This window comes from Staurois parvus, unplaced genomic scaffold (genome assembly GCF_062004578.1).
Source record: "Staurois parvus isolate SC_StPar_1 unplaced genomic scaffold, SC_StPar_1.0 ptg002174l, whole genome shotgun sequence".
NCBI lineage: Eukaryota > Metazoa > Chordata > Amphibia > Anura > Ranidae > Staurois > Staurois parvus.
The window spans coordinates 118,089-142,541 of NW_028319970.1; the positions used below are offsets into that span (position 1 = coordinate 118,089).

At 39.5% G+C, this 24,453-nt stretch overlaps 1 protein-coding gene across 1 annotated transcript; it reads right to left on the bottom strand.

Annotated features, from left to right (window-relative positions):
* Positions 1 to 315: 315 nt before the first annotated feature.
* Positions 316 to 22,653, bottom strand: LOC149432280 (alpha-tectorin-like). The gene is made up of 11 exons (XM_089665297.1): positions 22,639 to 22,653; positions 20,982 to 21,024; positions 20,854 to 20,892; positions 19,872 to 19,913; positions 18,660 to 18,692; positions 15,757 to 15,798; positions 13,435 to 13,565; positions 10,045 to 10,326; positions 4,754 to 4,891; positions 2,212 to 2,371; positions 316 to 838 (listed from the first exon to the last, which is right to left on the bottom strand). Exons 2-11 carry the CDS (start codon positions 21,007 to 21,009, stop codon positions 636 to 638), a joined length of 1,098 nt encoding a protein of 365 aa, XP_089521423.1. The 5' UTR covers positions 21,010 to 21,024; positions 22,639 to 22,653; the 3' UTR covers positions 316 to 635.
* Positions 22,654 to 24,453: the final 1,800 nt, after the last annotated feature.

The following is a 24,453-nucleotide window of genomic DNA, read 5'->3' on the forward strand; positions in this document are numbered from 1 at the left end:
TTCATAGGCTTTTTTTGAGTTTGGGCAAGGACACAGGGACCCCATGATCCCCTATTACCCGGGGGCCCCATGAGTTGTCAGTTCGCCCCTGATTTTCGCTATGATCTCCGGATCCATCTAGTGGCACGTTGCGGCACTTTCCTGAACCCACAGAATTACGGCCACTAGATGGAGCTGACGATCGTACGAAAAACACATTTTCAGTTTGAAGTGATTTAAAACATCTTATTCAATAAATTTCAGTGAGACCCGTTTCTTTATTTCACTTCTCCTAAGCCTGGCCGTGTGAAGAACGAATGACATCTCAACAGTTGATCTCAATTTATCGATTTATTGCATTTAATGAAAGCAAAGCAAGAAATTCTGATCAAATTATTCAGAGACAATGACAATTTTTTGATAGAATCGGTCGCAAGGCAGGAGAAGGCTCAGGTGGAAGCTCCACCACAGGGACTTGGGATCCCGCAGCTTGGATCAGAGGCTTCTCCTAAAAAAGCGCGGCGCTTTGTGACTGGTCGCCTTCAGGTTGGGCGTTTCCTTTTTCCAGAAGCTCGATTTAGGACCTTCTGTATTGCGCAAGTGATGATTGGATCAAGTTGAGATTTTAGGCCGAGATCCAGGAGACACGGGTTTTCTCAGACGCAGGTCTTCTCCGGTTCTGGTTCTGGTTCTGGTTCCTTTACTTGGATTTTGCAGGTGTAGAAGGATCCCAACAACTCGCAGGTGCTGGGTGGAGGGCAGACCTGGGCCACACAGGTCACTTTGTTGTCCTGGCAGAGACACTTGCTGCTGCAGGTGGAGTCTTTCCAGAACGGCACTCCTTCGCTGGCAAACTTTGCTGCAAAAATGAATAAAACAGACATGTTGATGGAGAGCAATGTGTACTGTGTGTAATCTGAAATCATTCAGGTCTATACAGGCTATGTAGGCAATTCACAGCATAGTACTAAATGAGGTTCCAGAAATCCTAAATCCTTTCCTTACTGTAAGTGGTGTAATCTGAAATCCCCCTATTCAGGTCTATACAGGCTATGTTGGCAATTCACAGCATAGTACTAAATGAGGTTCCAGAAATCCTAAATCCTTGCCTTACTGCAAGTGGTCTAATCTGAAATATGTTTCATGTAATTTAATGAAAAGGAAAACAAATCTGACTGAAGCAAAACAAGTTTGTATTAATGGGTGGCATCCATCATATCCCATTTGCAGAACAATGTTGGGTTTTTCCCGTTACCACGGAGGGTAGTGAGTACCTGCTCTGAGTCATTCATCTGTAAGTGTGTAATCTGATATCCTGCTATTATGGTCTATTCATGCTAGAGGTTGTTTAGGCTATTCACAGCATAGTACTGGAGAGGTCCAAGGAACCTGGAGGAGTAGCCTTACATTCCCAACTTATTAACTGCAAACGGTCAGTTTGAAATGTAATTTTACTAAGGAATAAAAAATAATCTAACTGAAATAAAATCAACATTTGTTAGCCCCGAACAAATAATAATATATAAAAAAAAAATAAATAAACACAATTAAATGAAATCAATCAAAATGATCCATCATGCCCCAAATTACCACATGGTCAGTTATGCCGGCCATAGACGGGTCGAAAATCGGCCGATTTTTCGGCCCAAAAAAAAAAAATCGGTCGATTTTCGCACTGTTAATGGGTTAATTGGTCGGCCATTTTTCAGGGTTTTGGCACTTTTTTTTATTGGTGAAGTTGGAAAAAAATCGGCTGATTTTGCCGATCAGACGATTTTCCTGGCAATGATGGGCAAATCGGCCGATTTTTTTACTGATAAAAAATCTGCGCATGAGCCGTGACCTGCAAGAAGAAGAAGAAGAAAAAGAAGAAGAAGAAAAAGAAGAATTTCATTCCGCCATTATATTTGACATGAAAAAGTCTTGCGGTTGCAACAATGTATCTATTTGTATCCGAATAAAAACATCTGTTTCCAAAATGGATACAAATGGATACATTGTTGCAACCGCAAGACTTTTTCATGTCAAATATAATAGCGGAGCTCTCTGCAGGGACAGAAGTAATTAAATGCCGGCCGTAGACGGGACGAAAATCGGCCGATTTTTTTTACCGTTGGTGGTAACGTCGACCTATTGAACGACCGTTTTTTTTTTTTTTTTTTATAAAACGGACAGTTTTCGACCCGTCTATGGCCTGCATTATTCTCTATTTTGCTACATTTCCCAAAATACCTTGAAAGATGCAGCCTCCTGGAGCCTTAAATTCATCTACTTGGAATACCCAGCGTCCACGGCGGTTGACATTGGACGTGGAAGCGATTTTCAGCACCTCGTTGGTTCTGGATCCAGGAATGTTGAAGTAGTTGGTGTTATCGCCGCTGTTAAATCCAGCCTGGGAAACGACATGCGGTAATGAACTGTCATTGGCTCTCGGGACACATTTACATTGAGATGCAACCAAGTTAAAGAGTAATTAAAATGACTTCAAATTCGTTTCATCGAATGTTTTTAAAGGAATGTTCCACATGTGTGCGCACACATGTATACAGTATATATATATATATATATATATATATAGTGACAGTATGAGGTTCTGTCACGGCGTAAGTGGTCAGCAAAAGGACACAGGGTTTGCAGAACTAGAGAACTAGGGATGTTCTGAATGGAGAAGACTTCTTTTGCAGCTTTCTCCAGGTTTTGGTAGTCTTGGATGGGGCTCCCTAGTCTGGAGATTCCATAGGTCAAGGGTGTCAAATTGGCGGCCCTCCAGCTGTTGCGAAATGAAGTCCCATCATGCCTCTGCCTTTGGGAGTCACGCTTGTAACTGTCAATCTTGCAATGTCTTGTGGGACTTGTAGTTTGGCAACAGCTGGAGGGCCGCCAGTTTGAGACCTGTGCCATAGTGTCTTGGACTCCCTAGGGGCTCTCTAGTCTGGAGATTCCATAGGTCAGGGGTGTCAAACTGGTGGCCCTCCAGCTGTTGCGAAATGAAGTCCCATCATGCCTCTGCCTTTGGGAGTCATGCTTGTAACTGTCAATCTTGCAATGCCTCATGGGACTTGTAGTTTGGCAACAGCTGGAGGGCCGCCTGTTTGAGACCTGTGCCATAGTGTCTTGGACTCCCTAGGGTCTCCCTAGTCTGGAGATTCCATAGGTCAGGGGTCTCAAACTGGCGGCCCTCCAGCTGTTGCAAAATGAAGTCCCATCATGCCTCTGCCTTTGGAAGTCATGCTTGTAACTGTCAATCTTGCAATGCCTCATGGGACTTGTAGTTTGGCAACAGCTGGAGGGCCGCCAGTTTGAGATCTGTGCCATAGTGTCTTGGACTCCCTAGGAGCTCTCTAGTCTGGAGATTCCATAGGTCAAGGGTGTCAAACTGATGGCCCTCCAGCTGTTGCGAAATTAAGTCCCATCATGCCTCCGCCTTTGGGAGTCATGCTTGTAACTGTCAATCTTGCAATGCCTCGTGGGACTTGTAGTTTGGCAACAGCTGGAGGGCCGCCAGTTTGAGACCTGTGCCATAGTGTCTTGGATTCTCTAGTGGCTCTCTAGTCTGGAGATTCCATAGGTCAAGGATGTCAAACTGGTGGCCCACCAGCTGTTGCGAAATTAAGCCCCATCATGCCTCTGCCTTTGGGAGTCATGCTTGTAACTGTCAATCTTGCAATGCCTCGTGGGACTTGTAGTTTGGCAACAGCTGGAGGACCGCCAGTTTGACACCTGTGCCATAGTGTCTTGGATGAAATCTCCAACCCAGGGGCAGACTGACCATTTGGAAACTCGGTCAGTAGGGGGCCCCATGAGATGCCCCTGGTACTTTTTTCATAGGCTTTTTTGAGTTTGGGCAAGGACACAGGGGCCCCATGATCCCCTATTGCCTGGGGAGCCCCATGAGATGTCAGTCCGCCCCTGCTCCAACCCAGGTTTTGTAGTTTGTAGTCAACCAGCAGGGTGTGGGCCCAGGTGCTCACATCCCTTATAATGATGGTCTGCGGAGAGTCGCAGGGGGAAGTGGAGTGCAGTTGGAGCTATGGCTGCCATTATGAGTCTCTGTGTCAGACAGACACTGTGGGCATCAGAAGGGCTAAAAGCTGTGTGCGTTCTGTTTAACCCCCGGTTCACATGTATGAGGCCGTATGGACCAGGTTTTGCACGGGCATGAGAGCTCATTCATTTGAATGGTCTTCCATGCCCCGTGACATGCAGGGAAGAAGTCCCTGCACTTCTTCCGAAAATGCAGCCCGCACGGGAACCTCGTTTCCCAGTACGGTTGCGTTTTCCAGTGCGGGCGGCGTGCCATTAGAATTAATGGCACCCAACCTTGGGTCCGCATTCCTCTGTGCAGGTGGTGCGGCTGCATGGATTTTCGTGCACCACCCGTACAGATGTGAACCTAGCCTAAAAGAGTCCAACGCTGTGTGCTGGGAATAGCCAATGGTCTGGGAGACCCATACCGGCAGAGGTACAGCTGACCCGCAGTGCTAATGAGAAGTAGCCAGGAGGCTTGGTATTTTTCATTTGGCTTTACAACTGGAGAAGAACCCCCACGTGGGAGAGCTGATGTTGGACTTTTGTTTTTGTCTTTTGCCTTTCCTTTTAATAAAAGTGGGCTACCAAGCCCTGAAATATATTTCCTGACTGGCATGAACTCACTTGAAACTGCATCTACCACAGAGCTAAACATCTTCAAATATTACTATATATAAATATTTGAAAATTCTGTCTTGAATTTTTTTTTTAATTTGTACTGATATAGTAACTGAATAAGTGGTACCTGAGCTGGGGTGCCACCCAAACCGGTGTTAGGGTCTCCTTCACTGGCCGTTCCGGTTGTCCACTGGATTTTTTGGTAATTCAGGATGACAAAAAACTGGAATCCATCGCTGGTAAGGGCAGCCTGGAATGTGTTTCTCTGGATGACAAGAACAACAACATATACTGTATATAGATGATATAATTCTATTCTACAGCCTTTAAACCTTCTTACCACAGAGGATCCCTAAAAATAATTCAAGGATCCCCTACTAAAAATTATGATATCTACAGCTCATGGTACATGACAATAATTAGTAAGCTATAGATAAAATATAATAGTATATTTGACACCTAGTATGGATAGGATTATAGCCAAACAATTATCAGTAATAAATAATATAAATATCGAAAATGAAAAAGTAGCAACTGCGAAGTCCTGGTGAAGGCACCTGAAACGTGTCAACTTTTGTTTTCTTCGAATGCAACTCAATGAAGTTCTTCTATCTTACTAACAGTTATTTTCACACCGACTGACCTTGGTTTTCTGACACCTAGGAGAGTTTATCATGAACCCTCTTCCATTTTTATGCAATAAGCTCATGAACAAACCCTGTTAGCATGTTGACCAGTAGGATCCCTGGAGGTATTTACTCTCCACACCTGTTCAGTATTGTAGCAGACCTTCTCGGGCAAACTCATTCTGGATATAGTTTTATCGGGGGTGGTTATTTGCACAAAAACCTATATCAGCCTGTTTTGCCATCTTCAGAAATTAAAAGCCAAATGCCAGGGGTGACAGACAGTGATGAGCTTGACATGCCCTGTTAGAGAAGTCCTCAGTAATCTCACAAGCATGGACACAATTTGCTGGGACCCACCAAATGGGAATCTTCCAAGATTCAACAGAAGGTTCTAGTGTATGTTTGTATGTGGCCTCATGCATACCAGACATTTAGCCCCCATACAAAAACTTATATCAGCCTGTTTTGCTATCTTCAGAAATTAAAGGCCACATGCCAGGGGTGAAGGACAGTGATGAGCTTGGCATGCCCTGTTAGAGAAGTCCTCAGAAATCCCACAAGCATGGTGCAATTTGCTGGGACCCACCAAATGCAATAAGCTCATGAACAAACCCTGTTAGCATGTTGACCAGTAGGATCCCCGGAGGTATTTACTCTCCACACCTGTTCAGTATTGTAGCAGACCTTCTTGGGCAAACTCATTCTGGATATAGTTTTATCTGGGGTGGTTATTTGCACAAAAACCTATATCAGCCTGTTTTGCCATCTTCAGAAATTAAAGGCCACATGCCAGGGGTGAAGGACAATGATGAGCTTGACATGCCCTGTTAGAGAAGTCCTCAGTAATCTCACAAGCATGGACACAATTTGCAGGGACCCACCAAATGGGAATCTTCCAAGATTCAACAGAAGGTTCTAGTGTATGTTTGTATGTGGCCTCATGCATACCAGACGTTTAGCCCCCATACAAAAACCTATATCAGCCTGTTTTGCTATCTTCAGAAATTAAAGGCCACATGCCAGGGGTGAAGGACAGTGATGAGCTTGGCATGCCCTGTTAGAGAAGTCCTCAGAAATCCCACAAGCATGGTGCAATTTGCTGGGACCCACCAAATGCAATAAGCTCATGAACAAACCCTGTTAGCATGTTGACCAGTAGGATCCCTGGAGGTATTTACTCTCCACACCTGTTCAATATTGTAGCAGACCTTCTCGGGCAAACTCATTCTGGATATAGTTTTTTCTGGGGTGGTTATTTGCACAAAACCTATATCAGCCTGTTTTGCCATCTTCATAAATTAAAAGCCAAATGCCAGGGGTGAAGGACAGTGATGAGCTTGGCATGCCCTGTTAGAGAAGTCCTCAGAAATCCCCAAAACATGGATGCAATTTGCTGGGACCCACCAAATGGGAATGTTCCTAGTTTCAGCAGAAGGTTCTGGTATTTGTTTGTAGATGGCCTCATGCATACCAGATGTTTAGCCCCCATACAAAAACCTATATCAGCCTGTTTTGCTATCTTCAGAAATTAAAGGCCACATGCCAGGGGTGAAGGACAGTGATGAGCTTGGCATGCCCTGTTAGAGAAGTCCTCAGTAATCCCACAAGAATGGATGCAATTTACTGGGACCCACCAAATGGGAATGTTCCAAGATTCAACAGAAGGTTCTAGTGTATGTTTGTATGTGGCCTCATGCATACCAGATGTTTAGCCCACGTAAAAAAACCTATATCAGCCTGTTTTGCTATCTTCATAAATTAAAAGCCAAATGCCAGGGGTGACAGACAGTGATGAGCTTGACATGCCCTGTTAGAGAAGTCCTCAGTAATCTCACAAGCATGGACACAATTTGCTGGGACCCACCAAATGGGAATGTTCCTAGTTTCAACAGGAGGTTCTGGTGTTTGTTTGTAGATGGCCTCATGCATACCAGACGTTTAGCCCACGTACAAAAACCTATATCAGCTTGTTTTGCTATCTTCAGAAATTAAAGGCCACATGCCAGGGGTGAAGGACAGTGATGAGCTTGTCATGCCCTGTTAGAGAATGTTTCAGAAATCCCACAAGCATGGATGCAATTTGCTGGGACCCACCAAATGCAATAAGCTCATGAACAAACCCTGTTAGCATGTTGACCAGTAGGATCCCTGGAGGTGTTTACTCTCCACACCTGTTCAGTATTGTAGCAGACCTTCTCGGGCAAACTCATTCTGGATATACTTTTATCTGGGGTGGTTATTTGCACAAAAACCTATTTCAGCCTGTTTTGCCATCTTCATGAATTAAAAGCCAAATGCCAGGGGTGACAGACAGGGATGAGCTTGGCATGCCCTGTTAGAGAAGTCCTCAGTAATCTCACAAGCATGGACACAATTTGCTGGGACCCACCAAATGGGAATCTTCCAAGATTCAACAGAAGGTTCTAGTGTATGTTTGTATGTGGCCTCATGCATACCAGACGTTTAGCCCCCATACAAAAACCTATATCAGCCTGTTTTGCTATCTTCAGAAATTAAAGGCCACATGCCAGGGGTGAAGTACAGTGATGAGCTTGGCATGCCCTGTTAGAGAAGTCCTCAGAAATCCCACAAGCATGGTGCAATTTGCTGGGACCCACCAAATGCAATAAGCTCATGAACAAACCCTGTTAGCATGTTGACCAGTAGGATCCCTGGAGGTATTTACTCTCCACACCTGTTCAGTATTGTAGCAGACCTTCTTGGGCAAACTCATTCTGGATATAGTTTTATCTGGGGTGGTTATTTGCACAAAAACCTATATCAGCCTGTTTTGCCATCTTCAGAAATTAAAAGCCAAATGCCAGGGGTGAAGGACAATGATGAGCTTAGCATGCCCTGTTAGAGAAGTCCTCAGAAATCCCACAAACATGGATGCAATTTGTAGGGACCCACCAAATGGGAATGTTCCAAGATTCAACAGAAGGTTCTAGTGTATGTTTGTATGTGGCCTCATGCATACCACATGTTTAGCCCACGTATTAAAACCTATATCAGCCTGTTTTGCCATCTTCAGAGACTAAAGGCCACATGCCAGGGGTGAAGGACAGTGATGAGCTTGGCATGCCCTGTTAGAGAAGACCTCAGAAATCCCACAAGCATGAGTGCAATTTGCTGGGACCCACCAAATGCAATAAGCTCATGAACAAACCCTGTTAGCATGTTAACCAGTAGGATCCCCGGAGGTATTTACTCTCCACACCTGTTCAGTATTGTAGCAGACCTTCTCGGGCAAACTCATTCTGGATATAGTTTTATCTGGGGTGGTTATTTGCACAAAAACCTATATCAGCCTGTTTTGCCATCTTCAGAAATTAAAAGCCAAATGCCAGGGGTGAAGGACAATGATGAGCTTGGCATGCCCTGTTAGAGAAGTCCTCAGTAATCTCACAAGCATGGACACAATTTGCTGGGACCCACCAAACGGGAATGTTCCTAGTTTCAACAGAAGGTTCTGGTGTTTGTTTGTAGATGGCCTCAAGCATACCAGACGTTTAGCCCCCATACAAAAACCTATATCAGCCTGTTTTGCCACCTTCAGAAATTAAAGGCCACATGCCAGGGGCAAAGGACAATGATGAGCTTGACATGCACTGTTAGAGAAGTCCTCAGTAATCTCACAAGCATTGACACAATTTGCTGGGACCCACCAAACGGGAATGTTCCTAGTTTCAACAGAAGGTTCTGGTGTATGTTTGTAGATGGCCTCATGCATACCAGACGTTTAGCCCCCATACAAAAACCTATATCAGCCTGTTTTGCCATCTTCAGAAATTAAAGGCCACATGCCAGGGGTGAAGGACAGTGATGAGCTTGGCATGCCCTGTTAGAGAAGTCCTCAGAAATCCCACAAGCATGGACGCAATTTACTGGGACCCACCAAATGGGAATGTTCCTAGATTCAACAGAATGTTCTGGTATTTGTTTGTAAATGGCCTCATGCATACCAGATGTTTATCCCCCGTACAGAAACCTACAGTATATCAGCCTGTTTTGCCACCTTCAGAGATTAAAGGCCACATGCCAGGGGCGAAGGACAGTGATGAGCTTGACATGCCCTGTTAGAGAAGTCCTCAGTAATCCCACAAGCATGGACGCAATTTACTGGGACCCACCAAATGGGAATGTTCCTAGATTCAACAGAATGTTCTGGTATTTGTTTGTAGATGGCCTCATGCATACCAGATGTTTAGCCCCCTGTGCATTAGGCTCCAGTGCCTATAAAACTCTATAAGAGGTCCAAGGAGGAATGCTCAGAACACAGTCTGCTTGCATTCTAGGCACTTGTTGATGGGCACATACTGCTCTAAAAATTTGTACCATGAGGCGCACCATCCAACCCTGTCCAGCTGCCAGCAGTGTGCCTTCTGCTTGCACCTAAATGCCAGAGCCTCATGCACAGGGGCTATACGCCCAATGAGAATGATGGTGTGATAGCATGGAGAAGACCACCTTGCTAATCTCGCCTGCTACCCTACCATATCCCCATTTTAATTTCCCAATTATAAGTTGGACCATACAGTCTGTATACCCCTATTTGATTTGTAATTTGATTCTATGGCTATCCATTTGTAAATGAGCCTAACCCAACCCAAGTCAACCTTCATTTTAAGATCCAGTTGTCCGTCTTTAGAATCAAGGCATCCCAAAGAGATCACATTGTGTACAAGTCGACGTTGAAACATTTAATAGACAAGGTTAAGATATAGTTTTAGGACCTCTCTCTTCCACTGATGGCAGCCCTTCAGTGCCCCATTAGGGGACCACTTACCTTTTTAACAGCTGCCCCGTAAAAGACCACGTCATGCCAGGTGACGATGTAGGCCCATTTTGCTGCATAATGAAGGTGTGGGAGATGTATGGCCATATCAGATGTGATCTTTTGCAGAGTGCGGGGGTCTTTGGTCTCTCTGTAGTACACCGTTCCTCCCAACTCATTGTCTACGTCCCCCCAGAGTGGTGTGATAAAGGCCTGCCCATCTGTCAAGGGGAATGCATCGGGTGTGTATTGTGACACTGCGCTATTGAAGGAGATCACACCATTGTTGCACACCTGTAAAGAAAAAGATAATCAATTAAATGTGCTCCAGGGAGGAACGTGCATAGATAGAGAATGCTTGTCATGGCAGAATTCCAGCATGGAGGTAGGCCTAGACCAGCTTGCTGAGTGTGACCACCTACCTTGAGGGACTGCCAGGTAACTCCAAAGGAAAAGGAATATGTCAAAAGCTGAACTGAACTCAGCTAAACAGCTTAATATACAGATGAAATACATATAAAAAATTATATTTTATCTGCCAATGGATTTGCATTTCTGTCCAACCAGCCATGAAATTCACCAGCACATGGCACAACCGGGGCAATTATACCACTCCCCTGATACAGATAAGTGGAACTAAAGGCAGAAATGCTCATCTATTCCCCAATGGTCCATTGCCTGCAAGGTGCTTCACTGGTATCTTCTCCCCAGCTTCTTCCGTGCGCTAGTCTTCAGCTGTCTTGATTCACTTGTGTGGGATGACGTCACTCTTGTGCATGTGCAGAAGTCATCCATCCTTGTGCTCTGACACTAGATGGAGCAGGGCATGTGCTGCTACATGTACTTTCCTCAGAGGCAGTGGAACTAAAGGCAGAAATCCTCATCTATTCCCCAATGGTCCATTGCCTGCGAGGTGCTTCACTGGTATCTTCTCCCCAGCTTCTTCCATGTGCCAGTCTTCAGCTGTCTTGATTCCCCGGTGCGGGATGACATCACTCTTGCACATGTGCAGAAGTCATCCATTCTTGTGCTCTGGCACTAGATGGAGCAGGGCATGTGCAGCTCCATGTACTTTCCTCAGAGGCAGTGGAACGAAAGGCAGAAATACTCATCTATTCCCCAATGGTCCATTGCCTCCGAGTTGCCTCACTGGTATCTTCTCCCCAGCTTCTTCCATGCGCTAGTCTTCAGCTGTCTTGATTCACCTGTGCGGGATGACGTCACTCTTGCACATGTGCAGAAGTCATCCATCCTTGTGCTCTGGCACTAGATGGAGCAGGGCATGTGCAGCTCCATGTACGTTCCTCAGAGGCAGTGCTGGTGCTACCACTAGGCAAATCAAGCGGCCACAGCTGCTGGTTTCCCTACTAGCCTGGCTGGGGAACACAAGGGGTTGAAGGCCACCACCCTACATAAGGGTGGGGTGCTGACTAACTCTCTGCTGGCCAATCTGGAGAAAGCAGCAGCTGCGAAGGAGGTCAGCAGCAGTTCCCGTGTGAGGAGTGTGACCCTGAGCCGGGAGTCTGAGGAAAGGAGGAGAAGACATGCACCATGTCCCCTCCCAGGTACACAGCTCCCGCTCATTTACCGAGAATGCAATTCCCTACATCTGTACATATTTGAAATATATTTTAAAAATATTCTTCCCCAATATATTGACATATATTTGAAATACTACAATTTTGCCCGTATTCAATATTGTTCAAAATATATTTCAATATACAGTTGCAAGAAAAAGTATGTGAACCCCTTGGGATTACGTGGAGTTTTGCATGAATTGGGCATAAAATGTGCTCTGAATGTCATCTAAGTCACAACAATAGAAGAACACAGTCTGCTGAACATAATACTACACAAACATTAGATGTTGCCATGGTTTAATTGCACATACCATGTAAACATTCACAGTGCAGGGAGGAAAAAGTATGTAAACCTTTGGACTTAATAACTGGTTGATCCTCCTTTGGCAGCAATAACCTCAACCAAACGTTTCCTGTAGTTGCAGATCAGACCTGCACAACAATCTGGAGCCATTTTGGACCACTCCTCTTCACAAAACTGTTTCAGTGTAGCAATATTCTTGGGATGTCTGGTGTGAATCGCTCTCTTAAGGTCATGCCACAGCATTTCAATCGGGTTGAGGTCAGGACTCTGACTGGGCCACTCCAGAAGGCGTATTCTGTGCTGTTGCAGCCATTGTTTTGTTGAATGACTTGTATGCTTTGGGTCATTGTCCTGTTGCATCATCCATCCTCTGCGGACCTTCAGTTGGCGGACAGATGGTCGTACGTTTTCCTGCAAAATGTCTTAATAAACTCTGGAATTCATTTTCCCATCAATGACAACAATCCGTCCAGCCCTGAGGCAGCCAAGCAGCCCCAAACCATGATGCTCCCTCCGCCATGTTTTACAGTGGGGATGAGGTTTTGATGTTGGTGTGCTGTGCCTTTTTTTCTCCACACATAGTGTTGTGTGTTCTTCCCAAACAACTCAATCTTGGTTTCATCTGTCCACAGTATATTTTGCCAGTAGTGCTGTGGAACATCCAGGTGCTCTTTTGCAAACTTCAAACGTGCTGCAATATTATTTTTGGACAGCAATGGCTTCCTCCTTGGTGTCCTCCCATGTACTCCATTGTTGTTTAATGTTTTCCTTATTATAGACGTGTCAACAAAAATGTTAGCATGTGCCAGAGATTTCTGTAGGTCTTTAGCTGACACTCTGGGATTCTTCTTTACCTCATGCAGCATTCTGCGCTGTGCTCTTGCAGTCATTTTTACAGGACGACCTCGCCTAGGGAGAGTAGCAACAGTGCTAAACTTTCTCCATTTGTAGACAGTCTGTCTTACCGTGGACACATGAACATCAAGGCTTTTGGAGATACTTTTGTAACCCTTTCCAGCTTCATGCAAGTCAACAATTCTTGATCGTAGGTCTTCTGAGAGCTCTTTTCTGCGAGGCATGGTTCACATCAGACAGTGCTTCTTGAAACCAGTAAACCCAAAACAGGTGTGTGTTATTTAAGGGCAGGACAGCTGTCAGCAACACATCCAATATCATCACACTGATTGGAGTCAAGGATGGCTCACTCCTGGCTCCAATTAGCTCTGGGAGAAGTCATTAAGCTCGGGCCTCACATACTTTTTCCTCCCTGCACTGTGAATGTTTACATGTTATGTGCAATTAAACCATGGCAACATCTAATGTTTGTGTAGTATTATATTCAGCAGACTGTGTTCTTCTATTGTTGTGACTTAGATGACGTTCAGAGCACATTTTATGCCCAATTCATGCAAAACTCCACGTAATCCCAAGGGGTTCACATACTTTTTCTTGCAACTGTATATCTGCCTGGAAATCAGTCTTACGAAAGAGTTCCACCTTAAATAAAGTTGTACTTACATACAGACACTTGTAAGATTTCCCAAAGAATTTATACTCTTCTTGGAGATGTTCTTGTTCGGAGCAGCCATCATCTCCTACCGGGGTTATCTTGTCACCTTGTTCTTCCCCAAATGCATAAAGAATATCGTCTGGGGAAAAAAAAAACACAAAAAGGACAAAAAAACAAATCAGTCAGTATTAATAAAATTCTTGATATTGCATCCATTCAGCCATAAAGCTGAACATGGAAAAGTATTTGAATCGTGATTATGTTGCTTATAAGAAAAAAAATGAAATTGAGAGTTTTAATTTCCTTGAAACTTCATTAAAAAAGTTAGAATTTTTGCCAAAATTTTGGCATCTCAGAGAATGCATTGTAGTCAATAGGAAAACACGAGTGGTTGGAGCAATGGATTTAAATAACTCCTGAGCAGGGGCGGACTGACCATTTGGAAACTCGGGCACTGCCTAAGGGCCTGGGGTCAGTAGGGGGCCCCATGAGATGCCCCTGGTACCTTTTTCATAGGCTTTTTTGAGTGTGGGCAAGGACACAGGGGCCCCATGATCCCCTATTGCCCGGGGGCCCCATGAGTTGTCAGTCCGCCCCTGGTCCTGAGAGCTACAGAGGCTCTATTAAACCAAACCAATTCTTGTGTCTAAATCCCATTCCTCATTAGCTCCATTATTTCACAGAAAAAAAAGAAAAAAAAAAAATTAAAAAAATTTTTTTTTCCAAATTATAGCACACAAGTAACAATTAAATACCCCCCAAAAAAAGAAACAAAATATTATTTATTTGCACTGATTATTTTGTGCACATATGGTATTTGGTGGTTTTATTTTCGTATAAACAAGCGGTAAAAAAGCGCTGCACAGAAAATTTTAAAATAAATTGATATTTTACAGTAGTAACACCAGAGATTGTTGATACAGGAAATATCCATTTGCCTTCTGGGGTATCAGGAAATAATTTATTTTTCCCTCACTGGTTCAAATTAGACCATGCTTTGTAGGTTTTTCTTTTGTCTTCCTCTGAATCAACTGTGTGTATAGGATACTGTATATGAAGGTTTTATATGGTATTTGTTTTTTATTTATTTACTTTCTATTGGTTGAACCTCTATGTAAAAAACAAAAGTTTGGGATTTAAATGTACTTTCAAATAATGATATTTTTTTCTTTGCTACAAAGATGTATAATTCAACTCAAGAAAATAAGAACATTTCAAGACCCATTTAGTATTTTGCTTTAATAGCAAAAAAAACCCCTAAAAAAACTCAGTAATTAAAGTCTAACAGCCATTACTGAAAAAGAACAAAAAAAAAAACCCCACTAACATAACATACTTAGATATGTGATCATTTTCCACTTACCTTAATTTTTCTAATAAATTCCAATGTACAAAAATAACTAAAAAAATATACTTAATATATCAATATTTATTTATTTTTCACCTACCATCATTTTCATATGAAATCTGCTGGTCCATTTGGGAGGATCATTTCCCACTTACCTTCATTTTTAAAATAAATTCCAATGTACCAAAAAAAACCTCTAAAAATATACTTATTATTATGTATCAATACTTATTAATTTTTCACCTACCAGCATTTTCATATAAAATCTGCTGGTCCTTTTGGGAGAATCATTTCCCACTTACTTTAATTTTGAAAATAAATTCCAATGTACAAAAAACTCCCCTTAAAAAAATATACTTATTATTATGTATCAATACTTATGAATTTTTCACATACCATCATTTTCATATGAAATCTGCTGGTCCTTTTGGGAGAATCATTTCCCATTTACTTTAATTTTTAAAATAAATTCCAATGTACCAAATAAAACCCCTAAAAATATACTTATTATTATGTATCAATACTTATTTATTTTTCTCGTACCATAATTTTCATATGAAATCTGCTGGTCCTTTTTGGAGGATCGTTTTTCATTTACCTTAATTTTTAAAATAAATTCCAATGTACCAAAAAAACTCCCTAAAAAATATACTTATTATTATGTATCAATACTTATTTATTTTTCACGTACCATAATTTTCATATGAAATCTGCTGGTCCTTTTTGGAGGATCGTTTTTCACTTACCTTAATTTTTAAAATAAATTCCAATGTACAAAAATAACTAAAAAAAAAATATACTTAATATATATCAATAATTATTTATTTTTCACCTACCATCATTTTCATATGGAATCTGCTGGTCCCTTTGGGAGGATAATTTTCCACTTACCTTAATTTTGAAAAAAAATTCCAATGTACAAAAAAACCCCTAAAAAATATACTTATTATTATGTATCAATACTTATTAATTTTGCACGTACCATCATTTTCATATGAAATCTGCTCTTCCTGTTGGGAGGATTCTACAAAAAAAAAAGAAATTCATCAGTTTGGTACGACAGTAATTAGAATTTCACATGATACACAATACATACTATGAAATGGTTGGGATATCTGTTAATAATGATTAAATATTATTCACAAAATAAAATAATCAGAGGACACCTAACATTCCTATACATATAACAGGGTGTATAAATTTTGCAGCCTTTCATTATTTACCTACATACTACGTTTAATTTGTTTCCCACTACCAAGGACCTCTCAGTAGCAAAAAAAAAAGTACCTGCCACCCAAGACTCTGTGTTGACCAGGGGCGGACTGACCATTTGGAAACTCGGGCACTGCCCGAGGGCCCGGGGTCAGTAGGGGGCCCCATGAGATGCCCCTGGTACCTTTTTTCATAGGCTTTTTTGAGTTTGGGCAAGGACACAGGGGCCCCATGATCCCCTATTGCCCGGGGGCCCCATGAGTTGTCAGTCCGCCCCCGGTGTTGATTTGATTAATATTGATGAAAAAATTGTCTATCGTATACTTATTCGTAATTATAAAAGGTTCCCCAACCCCATCATAATCCTTCTGTACATCAAGTCAAGTGGGCATTTATTTTACAAACCAAGACCTTTGACCTTAGGAATTCATGATCCCTTGACATAGGTTGGCCCATGGATGTCTGAATAGGTTAGCATCCTAGTGGAGGAGATCTCTCTACTCTTCCCGTTCTGTCTGACAACTTCCCCCTGGACAGGAGGCAAGGGGAAATCTCTTTCATGGTAATTAAAACTGTCTATCGCATGTTTATTCATAATCGTCAAAGGTCCCCCATCATAATTCTGTAGATCAAGCCAAGTGTTTATTAGAATTATATTAGTGTATATTAGAATTACTATTATTAATAATAATATTATATTAGCCGTAGTATATATTATAGTGTATATTATAATTATTATTAATAATAATGATAATAACAATAATTATAATAATATTGTATTAGTAGTAGTATATATTATAGTGTATATTATAATTAACATTATTAATAATAATAATAATAATAATAATAATTATAATATACACTATAATATATACTACGGCTAATATAATATTATTATTATTGTTATTATTATTATTATTATTATTAATAATGTTAATTATAACATACACTATAATATATACTACTACTAATACAATATTATTATTATTATCATTATTATTAATAATAATTATAATATACACTATAATATATACTATGTCTAATATAATATTATTATTAATAATAATAATGATAATAACTGAGCTGAGTCTTGTATTTGCAGCGCCATACTTTTTTTTTTCTTTAGTAGCTTTATGTATTGATACCTGCGATACTGCGCTGGCTACTTTTTTTTGTAATTTTTAATGACATTTAAACCTATATAGCGCGGAAGTGTCAAATTATTAATCCTATGATAGAGGGACCTTAGATTGTACGTTCCTCGTGGGCATGAACTGATGCGAATGTCTAGTATGTAAAGCACTGTAGAAATACCAACAATAATATTAATAATTATAATATACACTATAATATATACTACGGCTAATATAATATTATTATTATTATTATTATTATTATTATTATTATTATTATTAATAATAATGATAATAACAATAATAATAATAATAATATTATATTAGCCGTAGTATATATTATAGTGTATATTATAATTATTATTACTAATAATAATGATAATAACAATAATAATAATATTATATTAGTAGTAGTATATATTATAGTGTATATTATATTTAACATTATTAATAATAATAATAATAATAATAATAATAATAATAATAATAATAATATTATATTACATTATTGGACATTATCATTTGTTATTTTCATTTATTATATATATATATTTTTTTGTTTAGTTGAGTCTTGTATTTGCAGCGCCGTACTTTTTTTTCTTTAGTAGCTTTATGTACTGATAACTGCGATACTGCGCTGGCTGCTTTTTTTTGTAATTTTTAATGACATTTAAACCTATATAGCGCAAAAGTGTTGAATTAATAATCTTATGATAGAGGGACCTTAGATTGTACGTTCCTCGAGGGCATGAACTGATGCGAATGTCTAGTCTGTAAAGCACTGTAGAAATACCGACAATAAATAATTAAATCTGAACCCTAGCCTAAAAGGGAAACCAACAAACCTATATGGTAGATAGGCAAATAAAGGGGTCCACCTCGCTAGTACCGGGTTGGACCCCCTCTTCCCTTCAGAACCGCCTTAATTCTTTGTGGCATAGATTCAACAAGGTGTTGGAAACATTCCTCAGAGGCATGGGCGGACTGTCCATTTGGGTATTTGGGCACTGCATGAGGGCCCGGGGTCAGTAGGGGGCCCCATGAGATGTCCCTGGTACCTTTAATAGGCTTTTTTGGGTGTGGTTTGTATGTGGGCGAGGACACAGGGTCCCCATGATCCCCTATTGCCCAGGGGCCCCATGAATTGTCAGTCTGCCCCTGCTCAGAGGTCTGCCCATTTTTCTCTGACATCAACAAGGCATTTTCCTCCACACAACTGCCACTCACTGGATATTTTCTCTTTTTCGGCCCATTCTCTGTAAACCCTAGAGATGGTCAGTAGATCAGCAGGTTTTGAAATCCTCAGACCAGCCCGCCTGAAACCAACAACCATGTCAGGTTCAAAGTCACTTAAATCCCTTTTCTTCCCCATTCTGGTGCTCGGTTTGAACTTCAGCAAGTTGTCTTCACCACGTCTAGATGCCTAAATGCATTGAGTTGCTGCCATGTGATTGGCTGATTAGCAACAATATTGAACAGGTGGACCTACTATAGTGGCCGGTGAGCGTACATGTTCTATATATAATTATTTTTTACTTACCGTATGAATTCTGTTGTTGCTCTTGGGCCGAATCTACAGGAAAAGTGGAAGAGATCCGTCTTGTAATTTTTTTTGCCACATATTTGCACTTTATTTGGTGGCAGTTTTATTTTAATTTATTTATTATTTATTGTTTATATTTTTTAATAATTTTTTATATATGTCATTTATATTTACTTATATACCTAGATATTGATTTTATTAATTTTGGTATATTAGAAGGTCGAGAGCGCTGTTTGCGGGATTTTCTATTTCACTTTTTTTTATATACATTTTAAAAGCTTGACAAAACCATAGGTAGATGGTGCTGGACCTCCAGGTAAAGTCTAACTCTGTGGGATAGATTACGGTTGGAAGCTAGGAGTGCATTAATACTGGACAGGCGGGCCTAGAAGGGCCTAGAAGGGTCTTCAGCAGCTTTTCTCAACCTTTTTACTCAGAGAAACCCCTGAAATATTTTTCAAGTCTCGGGGAACCATTACTAAAACCAATTCATCATTGATGGTCAGAAGGAAGAATACAACCCTCACGGTGATCTCCAGAATGCCACATTTAAAGACAGTTAAACAAAATCATTGGTGCCATACTGTTGGCTTTGCCAAGGTCATTGGTTCTGGATTTAAGCAGGCACCACCAGATGGGAGGTCAATCAACCGCAGCTCAAAGAACTCCTAGCAACCTCTGGAGGAACCCGTAGGGTTCCACTGAAATCTGTTGGAGGATTGCTGGTCTACAGAATATTTCAGAATGAACCAATAGACAAGTAGGAACACCATACTCAAATGTTACGTTTGTTCCATTAGGATGAACCAAAAAAAAGTGCAGCCAATGTGCAGCTAATAACTGTAGCCAATACGTGTCAGGGGTTCAAGGAGGATACCTTGAAGTATTACTAGAGGCCAAAAGGTGGATCTGCTGAGGAGCATTCCGGACAGCAATACGTTCCTTTCTGATGATCCCCCAAACCCCGAAGTCCAACGTTTTGAATTCTACTAATATTTGAATCCTTGATGAAGGGGGGTATCCTTGATGAAGGGGGGTATCCTTGAACCCCCCAAAATACATTGAATCCACTTATAATGGATGATTTTAGATTATTCTAATGGATAAAACATATTTTTAGACTGTAAAATGTAGGCGTGGCAATCTGGCTTCATCTTTTAGGTTGTCACTCTCAAACTCTATATTCTGTATTTACAGTATGTCACCTACCATCAAATCTATTAGGAACCTGCTGGTCCGGGAAGAAGGGAACTACAGAAAAAGACAAAGAGAGAGAGTTCAGTTTGATAGCACATTTACATTTTATGCAAATCCTGTAAAAAAAATGTCTTTTGATCCTGAGCGAAATCCAGTGTCCTTGATATTCTGACTAATGTGATCATCTTCTGTGAACTACAAAACACCTCCTTCTTTATGTAATGTAAATGAGATTTTTTTTTTATTAGCATCATTCAACCAATTCTTATCATATTAATATTCATAAAATAACATTAATACAATGCTACTACAACTAATAATAATAATAATATAAATATCTTAACTAATCTGGCAACTACTACTGATTTATTATTATTATTATTATTTATTATTAATAATAATAATAATAATAATAATAATATTATATTAGTAGTAGTATATTTTATAGTGTATATTATAATTAATAATAATAATAATAATAACAATAATAATAATATTATATTAGTAGTAGTATATTTTATAGTGTATATTATAATTATTAATAATAATAATAATAATAATAATAATAATAATAATAATAATAATAATAATAATAATAATATTATATTAGTAGTATATATTAAAGTGTACATTATAATTATTATTATTAATAATAATAATAATATTAATAATAATAATAATAATATATTAGTAGTAGTATATATTATAGCATATATTATTATTATTAATAATAATAACAACAATAGTAAATCAGTAGTAGTTAACAGACATGCAATAGTTGTCAGGCAATAATTATTTGATGTTGCTAGATATATAAATATATATCTATAGATGGATATCTTTTCTTAGAGTTTCCCCCACAGCTTCTACAGAAAGACTACTCAACAGGCTCACCAAACAATTATATGTTATACAATAATAAATGTTATATAAATATTATATATTTTCTATAATATTTATTTCTTACAGGTATTTATATGCTCTTGTATGTTACCTGAAAATGTAGATCCTTTGCCAAATATGGCAAATAAAACTGAAAAAAAAAAAAGAAAACAGAGGAATTTGTTCAGGTCTTCCAGCCTCATTTATTTTGTGACATGTAAGAAACTGTACAGAACTCACCAGCTAGCAGCAAAGGAATTGTCTTCATGTTGTCACCGGAACTCTGAGAAACAATTGAAATATGTATTCGGTTATTGCTCACATGTGACTCATGGAACTTTCTAAGCAATGGGCCAGTTTACTGTCCTTCAGGCTTTAGGCGGGGCTGGACTGTAGCCAATGGGAGTACATAATGCCCGGGCATTAGTGCCCCATCACTGGTTCTAATGGGAGGAATAGTGCCCCATTGTTGCTATCAATGAGAAGAATAGTGGCCCATTGATGGTGTCAGTAGAGGCAATGGTGCCCAATCATTGGTGTCAGTTGGTGAATTAGTGCCCCAAGGGCCAGATAAAGGTAAACAAAGGGCCAAGCCCCAGTTTGGGACCACTGGGATAGATAAAGGGCAGTTGGTGGAGCTCAGCCATGAAGTCAAAGAAAATAAGGCTGGTAGGGTTGGGGATCACAGAAGCAGTTTAATAGCCAGCCAGATTGGGCAATGTCTAATGTCTGGTAGGATATCCAACACAGGGGCGGACTGACCATTCGAGCACTGCCTGAGGGCCCGGGGTCAGTAGGGGGCTTCATAAAATGCCCCTGGTACCTTTTATAGGCTTTTTTGGCTGTACTTTGAGTGTGGGCAAGGACACAGGGGCCCCATGATCCAATATTGCCCGGGGGCCCCATGAGTTGTCAGTCCGCCCCTGATCCAACAGTTTAAAATCGAGTACATGTTCATTTTTAGGAACTTGTACCAATGTGAGGAAACTAGATAGGCCCAATGTAGCAGAGTAGATAGTCCACTCAGGCACTGAATCCATACTAGCCCTGGGGGGGGGGGGGCAGGTTCCTATAGTCATCGACTACTATCACAGTCTGTGGAAGGTTCCAAAAGAAGACGGGGGGACCACTCACCATCTAAAAGGCTCAGAAAGTTTAGTGAGTCCTCCAACACAGACTAATCCATCCGATATACAGACCCTCATAAAACTCATGAGTGAAATGCGTTTGATGGTCTGTATATCGGAAGGATCGGTCTGTGTGTTGGAGGACTCAATAAACCTTCTGAGGCTTTTATATGGTGGGTGGTCTCCTTGACCTTTTTTTTTGGAGTCTTCCATAGAGTCTTCCATAGATGGCTCCAATGTCTTGTTCCCAGAGAGAAATCTCTGGTCTGGAGATAGAAGCGTCGCACCATCAAGGCATATTCAGAAAGAAGTTTATCGGCTGAGTGTAGCGGCCAACACGCTTCAGGGGACAAATCACCGCCTTCATCAGGGCTTAAAATGTGTAGGGTTGACAATCTGGAAATCCCGGGGAATCTGGTCATTTAGATGCTCTTCAACTGCTGCTTGGAGGCCTGATGAAGGGTGCAATTTCAGCCCCTAAAATGCATTGACTACTAAACCCAATCAGTAAGCTTCCTATCGAATATAACTTTTTTGGTGTGTTGCTTCAATCTCCGAATGAAAGTTTATCTACGCAACCCAGGGTGACCATGGTGAACCCCCAGTTGGCAGAAGAGGCCTCCCTACCAATCAGAGGCTCCATGGTGACCATGGTGGGAACAATCTGAACATGGGACTATCATCTACCTCTTTCTCCATCTTCCCATCTACTTCATTTCCAGAGCATATTCCCAGATTCCCAGACAGGATCAATGTAATCTTTGACTTACCTCTTTGTAGTCTGATGCTCCTCAGATGTACTTCAGCATGGACCAGCGGAATTTTATACTCTTCATGAAAGGGGCGGGGCCTCTCTCTGTTTAAACAGATCTTAAATTTCATTGAATGTTTATCCTTGTGTTAAGTGCTGGGAAAAACGTCGATGGCTTATAAAAATATTTATGTACGGCTTGTGTATTAAAATGCTTTATTTGGCCTCGAACACTTAAAGGTGCACCTTTATTAAACATTTATTCATGATATTTTTGCAGCCATGATGGCACCACTTACATCTTTGTAACTGATCTTGCTTAATCTTCATTTAAATTTGATCTTCAGCCAGATTTAAAAAAAAACCCCCATAATTTGAACCACATTACTGTCCCTCCTTCCCACGTGGAAGAAAAATATATTTGAAATATATTTTAAAAATATTCTTCCCAAATATATTGACATATAATTGAAATGCTACAATTTTGGCCATATATATATATATATATATATATATATATATATATATATATATATATATGTGTGTGTGTGTATTGAAATATATTTTAAAATATATAGAATATGGCCAAAATTGTAGCATTTCTTATAGATGTCAATATATTTGGGAAGAATATATATATATATATATATATATATCTGTGTGTGTGTGTGTATTGAAATATATTTTAAAATATATAGAATATGGCCAAAATTGTAGCATTTTAAATATATGTCAGTATATTTGGGAAGAATGTATATATATATATATGTGTATTGAAATATATTTTAAAATATATAGAATATGGCCAAAATTGTAGCATTTTAAATATATGTCAATATATTTGGGAAGAATATATATATATATATATATATATATATATATATATATATATATATATATATGTGTGTATTGAAATATATTTTAAAATATATTGAATATGGCCAAAATTGTAGCATTTCAAATATTTGGGAAGAATATTTTTAAAATGCATTTCAAATATATTTTTCTTCCATATGAGAATATATATATATAATATAAAATATACTGTATGTCTTTAAAAATACAAATCTACATTTTTGGAATGTATTTACAAATATATGTAACAATATATGTTGAAATGACTTTTTTATATGTTAAAAAAATCTGAAGAATGTATTTAAAAAATATATAATTTAAAAAAAATATATATATATATTTTTAAATATATTCTTCCGATTTTTTTTAACATATAACAAAGTCAGGAAGTGGATGCAGTTCCAGTTGTCTAACCATACAGAGATTATTTCAGGCATCATCTAGAGCTGTCCATTCCACTTCAATCCCATAATCATTATTTGGACAGCTAACATCTAAAATTACTGTTTACCTACTTCTGGGTATAACAACAAAGCTTAATAAAATATTTGAGAACAGTGATGGGATTTGGTTGTTTGAATATCAATGTCTGTATAGCTTAATTCTTTTTTTTTTTTTTTCGGCTACAGCAATTTGAGGAAGTAAATTAATTTAAAAAAATATCTTCCCAGGGTCATACATTTAAAGTATCTCTAAACAAAATAGCAACAATGTAATATATTGCAGTTTACCTTTCGTTAGATGTGGTGGCTGCATTCGTTTTCTTTTTAAAATGTATTTTTAACCAGATTTCCTGCTACTAAGACACTTCATGAGGTATAGTATACATCAAGAAAAAGGCAAATAAGTAATAAACAGTATTATAAAACAAAATCATAGAAAAATAAAGTTCAAGTACGTGAATGAGGTAGGCAGTAAGATAGGCAGAACAACCACACAACCAATAAAGATTTAATACCAATCAATCTATAATAGTCCA

Bases quoted from the DNA above. Each gene is read 5' to 3' on its own strand.
- LOC149432280 (XM_089665297.1), bottom strand. From the start codon at position 21,009: ATGAAGACAATTCCTTTGCTGCTAGCTG. The intron at 20,893-20,981 runs GTGAGTTCTGTA...TTTTTTTTTCAG, and splicing joins AATTCCTTTGCTGCTAGCTG to TTTTATTTGCCATATTTGGC. The intron at 15,799-18,659 runs GTAAGTAAAAAA...TTTTTTTTGTAG, and splicing joins GCAACAACAGAATTCATACG to AATCCTCCCAACAGGAAGAG.